The sequence below is a fragment of the Drosophila innubila genome (genome assembly GCF_004354385.1).
Source record: "Drosophila innubila isolate TH190305 chromosome 2R unlocalized genomic scaffold, UK_Dinn_1.0 1_C_2R, whole genome shotgun sequence".
In the NCBI taxonomy this organism is placed as follows: Eukaryota; Metazoa; Arthropoda; class Insecta; order Diptera; family Drosophilidae; genus Drosophila; species Drosophila innubila.
In genome coordinates this window covers 2,249,106-2,259,166 of record NW_022995374.1, presented here as the reverse complement: position 1 = coordinate 2,259,166, position 10,061 = coordinate 2,249,106, and the positions used below count along the sequence as shown (strand labels likewise).

General features: G+C 30.3%; 1 protein-coding gene across 1 annotated transcript; it reads right to left on the bottom strand.

Moving 5' to 3' along the window:
• Positions 1 to 1,308: 1,308 nt before the first annotated feature.
• LOC117784102 lies at positions 1,309 to 2,382 on the bottom strand. Its single transcript, XM_034621722.1, has 2 exons — positions 2,239 to 2,382; positions 1,309 to 1,628 (listed from the first exon to the last, which is right to left on the bottom strand). The coding sequence occupies exons 1-2, from the start codon at positions 2,303 to 2,305 to the stop codon at positions 1,504 to 1,506; spliced, it is 192 nt and encodes a 63-aa protein (XP_034477613.1). The 5' UTR covers positions 2,306 to 2,382; the 3' UTR covers positions 1,309 to 1,503.
• Between the last annotated feature and the right edge of the window lie 7,679 nt (positions 2,383 to 10,061).

Here is a 10,061-nt window from a genome sequence, read left to right as displayed (position 1 = left end):
AACTTTCTAGATGATAAAAATTTAAATGCAGAATCAATTAAGAGGCCAAATCATGATCAAAATGACATTCCGCTTGAAAATCGGATCATTTTTGATGAAGTTATGAGAGATCAAAGTTTTTGAAAAAATGTCAAGGGGTAAGTATGGAAAATTGGATGATAGATGGCTGATGATCGAAAAAATATCAAATTTTCTAGATGATAAAAATTGAAATGCAGAATGAATTAAGAGTCCAAATCATGATCAAAATGACATTCCGCTTGAAAATCGGATCATTTTTGATGAAGTTATGAGAGATCAAAGTTGTTGAAAAAATGTCAAGGGGTAAGTATGGAAAATTGGATGATAGATAACTTAGAATCGAAAAAATATCATAATCAAAATGACATTCCGTTTTTAAATCGGTTGATTTTTCACAAAGTTAGAAAATAAAGAAATCCAAGACCATTTATTAAGGATCTATAATTATACTTTACTATGGAAATACCATCGCTAAAGCACTTAGAATACAACCATGTGTAGAATAGCCATGGTTAGCCTTGGCTTTGGGCCTGATTTGAATGTGAACGAGCCATGCTTATTTATAATGATAATAAATTAAATAAACAAACAAATATATCAACACACGCCAAAGTATTAAATAGAGCAAAAAATACTATTAAATTAAGTTAATCAAATGTATGCGCTGTGAAATTGAGCAGCTGTCTGTCCCAGTGGATGGCTGGAAGAATGAATGGATGGATGGATGGATGGATTCATGGTTAGATATTTGGTATTCACCTTGCTGCGGGCATTCGACGAAAAAAAAAAAAAAAACAACAACCACAGGCTCATAAATAATATTAATAAAAGGCAAATGCAACAACAACAAAGGACTCGAGTGCAGGGAAAGGAGAGGGGGGAACCATATGAGTGTGTGTGTGTGTGTGTGTGTGTGTGTCATTGCTGTTAAACTTTGTTTACATTTTGTTTATTAAACGACGCGGAAAACTAGTGAGAGAACACACACATGAGTAAAAGGAAAGGGTAGAAGAAGGGAGAAGGGAGAGGGTGAGGGGAAGAGAGCGTGTTATAAACTATCAAGTCACACCTGACTGAGAATTTGCTACCCCTTTTGTTAGTTAGTTGCTGTGTTGGGGGTGTTGGCCAAAAGCGCGTTGGCAATGAGAGAGTATTTGATTTTAATTAAATTTCCGTAACTTTGTCACAAATTTGTGTTTGCACCCCTCTCCACCCCTTTGCTACCCCCTCCCCCACCCTCTGCTACCCCTCTGGCAACCCTTTGCATAGCGTGTGAGTTGCTGTCGCTTTTAGTTTTGTTTGTTTTTATTATTACTATTTATTTTCCAAGGAGTATTTTGGTAACAGTTTCCATGATTAATTTGCCAGGTGAAAAAAACGGCTCGACAGGTGTTGCTTACGACTTAACCTCACTTTTTTTTTGCTTCAGCCTTTTGTCTTTTTATTTTGATTTGGATATTAGTATTCTTGCCCACTTAGATCCTATAGATCCACATTCAATTGGTGCTTTAGACGTACACCTTCGGCTTGGCCCAATTCATTCCAGGATTCAGTTATGGAATTCAATTCCTGCAGCACCTGCGGTGACCTTGCCAGGTGAGTGCGTTCTGTGTGAAAATATAAATCATATTAGGGATCAGAAAGATGTTTTAAATAAAGATAAGTAAATATAAAAATACAAGTTATTTTTCTATAATTTAAATTTATGGAGCAACAGTTAAATTAAACTTGTTAAATTTATAATATAAAAATTAAGAATAAAAGTAAGAAGATATTATTAAAAGGTAATTATAAATATAAAAAATAATGATTTTTTCAAATTTAAATAATAATATTGCTTGTATATTATTATTTGAAATAGTAATACAATTTTAATTTTTCTTTAAAAATTCAAAAAAACTATTAGCAAAAAATTTCGATGAAAAATACAAAATAATTGTAGTTGTAAATTAACGCACACAATTATAAACAAATTAATTTAGCAACTGGAAGAAAAATGGTCTTATAATTATATAATTTATATATCTTTGTAAGACATCGAATCTTATATTTACGTAAAAATAAGAAATTATAAAATAATTCCAATGTACAGGATACATTATCCAAAAATAGTACAACTCAGATTTACTGAGTCACACAGATATTATTTTTCAATTTATATTTGCAATCCCTACTTTATATAGACCTGGATTATATGTAAATTTTTATAATACTTACCCAGTTCATTGGATATATAATTGATGGTGGGACACATGGGCCAATCGTCATTAGGTGTGAAGGGCATCTTGAGAAATCCAAAATCAAAATTTAATTTCTCGTCACGAAAGGAACTGTTTGAATTTGTTTAGCCAAATGATGAATTTTAATTTACAAAATGGCTTAGAAAACAAGGCCAACTCAATTCAATGTGGAGTCAGATTTTCAAGTCAATGTGAAATTCAGTTAGCTGATTTGGCCCAATTATTCCGCCTGATTTAAGTAACTGAATGAGACTCTTAACTTTGCTAAGTGGCAACTAATCGCTCTCTCTTCCTTTCTCTCTCTCACTCTATCTCTAGAGACAGGCAATTGTTATGCGAGCGCGAAAAAAGCACATCAAACAAAATTGATGACAATTCCAATTTTCTTCCCCCATTTTTGTCAGCCTTCTTTTTTTATTCTGTTGCTCCTCATTCACGCTAACAGCGGAAACCGGAAACGCGCCACAAATTGCAAAGTTTGAGCACTGTGAATGTAGCTTTCTTCTTCTTCTTCTTCTCCATCATCTTTTTGTGCTTATTGCTATTGTTGTTGTTGCTGCTGTCTTCATCTTTGGCAATTTAATTTTATTTTATTCAATTTTCTCTATTGCTCTATTGGAAATTGACAGCAATTTTCCTTTTTCACTTTTCACTTTTCGCATTTCCCATGATTATACGACGATTATAATAAATGCGAATTTCCTTGTCCATTTCCTTTGCTGTGGCGAACAATTTAGCATTTCTCTCTTTGCACTTTCAACAATATTTAAAAGTTCAGTGAAGTTTTATACAAGAAGGCGTGGATAGTTACCTTTTAAGTGGGAGAGGGTAGCGTGGGGTATACACGGCCGATGGGTGACTAAGACTTCTTACATAGAAAGCATAGAACAAGTCTATAAGAATAATAATTATTAACTTTATGACCTCATCTAGACCTCAAGTCAGATAACATATTCAAATTAATAATAAATTATTTTTTTTAGAATAAGTCCATGGTCAATTTAAAATGTAAGTACATTAGTTAAAATATTTATGTAATTTAACTAAATACATATATATTTGCATATTCAGTTTTAACTAAAATATAATTTAAAAATAAAATTAATGTACAAAGCTTAAAGCTATTTTAACTTTAAAACTTATATTTTATTAAAATACAATTTTATTAAAAAAACAGCTGACATTTTTATAGTCTTATTTAGCTTCTTATTTATTTTTCATTTTATATATATTTTGCTAAGATTTATAGTGTCAATATTATTTCAAAATGATATGATAGTTATATTTAATCATACATTTATTAAATAGTGTTTAGGAAAAAATAATAAATTTCGAAATTAAACAATAAAAGTTCGTTCGTTTCCTGAATAAAACATAGAAAAAAGAATTTTGAATTTTTTTTTTCATTTTTTGTGTAAGCCCAATGAATTTTAGAGACTAGTGTAAAAGATAATTTTAATTAACTAAAATTTTAAATTTTTCAAGTAAAAACAATTTTAAAATAAAATTTCTTTATTCTTTTTATTATTACATAAAATTTCTTTCTGCAGTCTTATTTAATGCATGTAAGGTATATTTTAGTCAATCACTTTATAAATTATTTAATTCCTTATCGAGTTGTCGACTGTCAACACACATGAACTCATATTTCAATGAGTGAAGCCATTTTCTGAGCAGATTTTCTGCTTGGCTGCGGCATTTTTTGAAAGGTATGAAAAGATTTTTTTTAACCAATGCAAATGTCAAACATGCTGCCATAATGATTGTCCTTGCAAGGACACAAGAATGGCAAAAAAAAGAAAGGAAAAACAACCGTAAAATTCAAGTGCGAAACACTTGAAAAAACACATGCAGAAAGAATTAAGAGGGGGAGAGAGAGTGTGAAATGTATTTGGCATTTGTGAGAAATTAGCAGGAATTTACAGTTAAATCAGGCGCATAATTATTTTCCCATTTTCATTGCTGTGAAAATGTCTCTCAATTTTGCCAGGTATTAGGACGCATCATGTGTGAGTGTGTGTGTGTGTGTGTGTGTGTGAGAAAGGACAAAGGATAAAGGCCAAAGGATATGGTGGGATTTTGAGCTTGGGTTTGCAATTGTCGCGTCGTCTCGTCTCGTCTCTCGGCTTATTTAAATAACAAATAGCTGTTAAATAGACACATTATGAACACTAATTTGTGGGCAATTTTCCATTTATTCATTTTTATTTTTATTTTTGAGCTAAGACAAATGAGCGACTTAACAAACACACACACACACACACCTCGCACATACTCGAAACTGAAGTGTTCTTAAGTGTCATTTATTCGAACTATTCGCATTCAAGTGCCTAAAGAATTGAGCTCAAGTCTGAGCCAAAAGTTGGCCATAAGATAAATGTACACTGTTAAAAATACATTTGTATGTTGTTGATGAATTTCTTTGAAGAATATTTTTAGACATTATAAAAATTCAGCAGACAGAAATAAATTATTTTGAACTTAAAATAAGATTATAAAATTAATTAATCAAATTATAATTTTTATTTATATTAAAAATTAAAAAAAAAAAACTTTTTTGCTACAATTCAAGAGACAAAAATTTTAAAAATTGCAAGATATAGCTTAATTAGATTAAGGTGTGTACACTGTTAAAAACAGGTTAGTTTCCAAAGAAATAACTAATTTTTTAACATACAATTTAAAATTTTTTTTTAATTTAACATCGTTTGAAATAAAACAAATTTGTTTTAGTTAAAAAAATAATGCTAATATAAAAAAAAAAAATTTTAATTAAAACTTGTGTATTAAAATTAAATTATAAATAATCACATCAGACCAAAATCATATTTATTGACTTGAAAATGCGTAAAAATAAATATAGATTTTAGGACTGCTTGTCCTTAATGTATTATTTAATATATAAATATATTATTTTACACTTTTCCTCTTGTATTTTTCTAACAGAGCGTGTTCTTAAATGTTGCCAACATTCAAGTGATAAAACCCATTTCATGGCTCGATTCGGTTTGGGTTGAAGGTTAAACAACCCCAAAATGCTGAAGAACAAGTCGATTAGAGTCAATTAGCGCGCGATTATAATGGCATTTTCAATGACTGAATAATGCTCGTAGCCCCCTCTCATATCGCCTTTTCCCCCCCTGTAGGCATTGCTTTAAAGTCATTGAAGAAATTTGCACATAAATTGCGTAAAGTGCAATTTTTTTTCAGCCCTAACACGTTTACGCAGCATGAAGTCCAGGACGAGAACATGGACAGAGGACAACGCACTGACTGCATGTGTGTAGGTTGTGCCACACACACACACACACACACACACACACACACACAGGCACACACACACACACACTTAAATGGCAATCACCCCCGTTGAATGCACCCCTTTTGATAGACTCAAATATTCTCAGTTGAATGGATTTTTATGTTCCTCTTCATGCCTATCGCCTTTTTATTTGGTCAGCGAACATTGTCAGCCCAATTTCACACAAAAAATGCAATCAAATGTGACGCATTTATTACGAGTATTCTTTCGCTTATGTGAATATATGTGAATATATTCAGCGAGTACTCGTATTCATATTCGTTTCTGGGGAGTGGGCAACAAATTGAAATCAATCAAATTAAATCGCCTTGTTCAAACAATTTTCATTCTGTCTGCACTTTTTCTCAAAGTTCACATCCTGACATTTTTGGTCCTGTTCCTGCAATTTTCAATGCTATAATCCTTACATCAATTTTTGCAGTTTATTATTATAGCATTAGCTGTGAGCTGCATACTAGCATTGGGTATGAGTTTTCAATTGTAAAGTCCTTATAAATACAAAATTGATGTGTTGAAATTTTGGCAGTGATTATGAACTGCAAACCAGCTCTTTATAATTAGGGATGAATTTTAATATTTGATTTTAAGGTATTAAACAAGTTTCATTTATGAGCTGCAAGCTATTTTTGGAAATTGGTTTGATTTATATAATTTTCATTAATATAAATAAGTTAATTTATAAGTGATATTTATTGATTTTAGTATTTCTTAGGAATGGGTTTTATTTGAGTAATATTTATTGCAATTTTATTGAATCATTTTTGTAATGAAAATTGTAATGTTTGCTTTTACTTATTTTAGTAAATAGTACATGGCAATATACTTTTTTAAGTTTATTTTAAATTTGTATGAATAGGCTTTAAATATTGTTTTTAAAATACTTTGTAATTTACTGAATTTGCTTTAATATATTTATAATATAATTCTATGAGTATAAGTATGAAATAAAATTTGCTTTGATATGAATATTTTAAAACTTGAATTCTAAATCAATATTAATTAATTTCTTCTACTATGGGAAAGCAATTTAGACCCAATTCATTATGATTTGATATATATTATCTTTTGTGATAATTTACTAAAAAATTCAATAGATTTTTGAGTCTGTCTACATATAATACAAAGTAGAAATACTATTTATTTTCACATCTTCACAAATATCAATCGCTAGTTAATTCTCTGATTAACTTGCGTGTTTCACTAAATTTGACATGTTTTTAAGCAACTTCTCCAAAGCTCTCACAAAGCTGCTTGTTTGATTTTCGAAAAACTTTAAAAGTCTCAGGAGCACTTTTCATACGCTTGAATGCATTCAAGTTCGGGTTTTTCGTTGGCATCAATAATAATTGAAGTGAAAACAATGTGTGTGCTATGGTGTGTGTGTGTGTGTATGGGTGTGTGTGTGTTTATGAGGCGGTCGCAAAACTTCTTGAGGAACTTGCATTGTACTATACGTAATTGACCATATGGGACTTTCTGCATACATACATATTTATGAGTACTTGAAATCGTCAACTGAGTACTCGTATTTGTACTCTTTATTATGGATCAAATCAAATCGAATTTGTATGGAAATTAAAAATTGAAAATTGCATTATTTCGACGTGCTTATTCGTTTACTTTTGTATTGTGTGCGTGTTTATTTTTGTTTTTGTGCAAATTGATTAGTGGGCCGATCCTTTTAGGGTTGCAGACGACTTGGACTTGGATTTGGTTTTTTTTCTTGTTTTTTTCTTTTTTTTTGGTGGGCTGGTTCTTTGCCTTTCGACATGGCTTTAGTTTTGACTTAAGCTTGGGCATTGTTGTGCAGTGCTCTGTAAAGTGATTTGCTTGAGAAAAAGAAAATCGGAACGACAACTTCTGTGTTGGGAGATTTATTTATTTATTTTAATTTCTTAAATTTTACTTATTTTTTCAATTTTATTATATAAAAATATTTTATTAATTTATTTAAAACAGTGTTAGCAACAAGTATTTTAAACTAAGAACTAAAAAAACTCATGTACAATTTTATATTTAAGTGAAAATAAACAAAAAAAAAGTTTAAAAGAGTGAGATTAATTGATCCAACATTTGTTTTAAGAATTTCTTACATTAATGCTTAATATAACTTATATATATTTTACAATTTAACCAGTTAAAAAATTATTAATTATTACTAAATATAATTAATTCCATTTAAGTTACATTATCTATGTTTGCCATTTTATATTTATTTAAAATAGAATCAGCAGCTACTATTTTAACTCAACATTTAATATAAATTATATATAATTTTAGCTTTAACGGAAACTTGGAAAAAATAGTTTAAAAATCTTGGAATATTTAGAAAATATTTAATTGTTTCAGCATTTGCTGCAAGGATTTGTGGCATGCAACTTGCACTTGTTTTAGCAGTCATTCTTGTAGGCAACTTATTAGCCCACATATTTGGCTCGCTGCCAAAATTCGCACTCATTAATTACCCATCGTCTGCAGTTCCCAGTTCGCAGTTTACGGATCTTCAACCCCATCTGAATTTGGCGACCGCGAAAAATGCATTTCATTCATGAAGATCGAGTTCTAATTAAACGCCCCAACGAACCGCTGACTAATTGTCTGTCTGTCTGTCTGTCTGTCTGTCTGTCTGTCTGTCTGTCTGTCTGTCTGTTTGTCTGTCTGTCTGTCTGTCACTCTGTCTCTCTCCCTCTCTCTCTCTCACTCTCTCTTACATTTGTTGCATCCACATTCGTTGTACAAGATTGATCATAATGCCAACCAAGGGGCAGCAGCTAATTTGTCTGCATTGCATTTGTTGCATGAGATTGGCGCTAATTTTGGGTAATCTGTTGGCCATAATTGACGTTGGCAGTGTCGTTTTTATACCCTGCAATTTGTGTCTAAAGAGTATATCGACAATTCAGTCAATAGTTGTAATTTGAAGAATGGGATTTGTGGTCTGCAATCCTTTAATATTAACATTGGTTCATAGAGATACAATTGTGAATATACAGGGTATATTTCACAGCTAAGAGCCACCAAGTATCATTACCAATTTTATCGTAGCTGACTGAAAATATGTTCAGCTATTTATTAATTAATTTAATTTGAAATTTTATTAATTTTAGGACGAATTTAAATATTAAATAAATTGATATTAGATTTTAAAACAAAATTTAATATGGAACTGCTTTAGTTAAATATTGCAAAAATATTATAAGATTCTTTAGCACAAGTGACAAATAATATTTTCATGTATTTATTTTATTAATTAAGAACCAAATCAATTTCATAAAATTATTGTATATATGAGAAATAGTTTTGTGTTTTCAGTCTATATTACAGAGTATATATTCTAGTCGAAAAGCTAAGTATATGCAATTTTCTTTACATTTTACGCATTTTTAATTTAAGAATACCTAAGTTTACTGTTATTTTAGCACTGATTTAATTAAAGTACTTGAGTGTATTTTCTAGTAAAATATTATTCACTAAAGAAATATAGAAATACTCTAAATTATTTTTTAAATTCCTGTTAAATCTATGCAAAGCTTCACAACAAATTACAGGGTATTTTTCCCCTTCAATGAACCATAAGCCAATCATTTTCTTAAAAAAAAATGCATAGTGATTTGTCAAATGTCTTTGATCATCGCTAACTATTTGTTTTATCTTCTCTTTTGGTCTATGTTCTGTGTTCTATGTTCTGCGATCTGCGTCATCGCTTATCGAGTTACTTCTTATAAACAAATGTTATTAGTGTTTCTCTCTATGCTTTGGCTTTGGAATGCCTTAGACGCCAGCTAAAAATATCCAAAAAGATTTAAATATTTTTGAATACACACGCTGAAAAAAAAGCATTTCAAAAATATTTTTGGCTGGGCAGAGGAAAAAACAAATGAGGCGAAAGCTTTTGGGAAATTTGAAACGGGGTCTGGCTGGAGCTAAAAGTGGGAGGAGTAAAAAGAAAAAAGCTTTTGAGGTTGAGCTGAAAATAGAATATCCAAATCAAGGCAATCACTAAAAGCGTAGAAAACAGAGAAGCACAAGAAATATTTGAAATCATATTGCTGAAAAAGAATCGATAGATCGCTTGATCGATAGATTTTTAGCCCCCAACAAGCACTTGATGAGCCCAAGTTGTTTTTTTTTTTAGAAAAGAATTAAATCTAAAAAATCGTTTTTATTTATAAATAATTATAAATTTTTTTTAATTAAAATTACATTTGATTTGATTATTTTATATTTCGTAACAATAGACCCCATAATACTATTGGAGATGTTATATACATATACAAAATCAGAGAGATGGCATTTCCTAATAAAATAATCAGACAATTAACATTTGGATGAAAACACGCAGATGGAAAAAAAACAATTAAAATGGGGTTTCGTTTTCATTTAAGATATATATATGTAGAGTGTTCAGTCAGTACAAAAAATAATCTGGAACCAAGGGATGACACATTTGGTTAAATGACATATAAAAGCATCTCAGA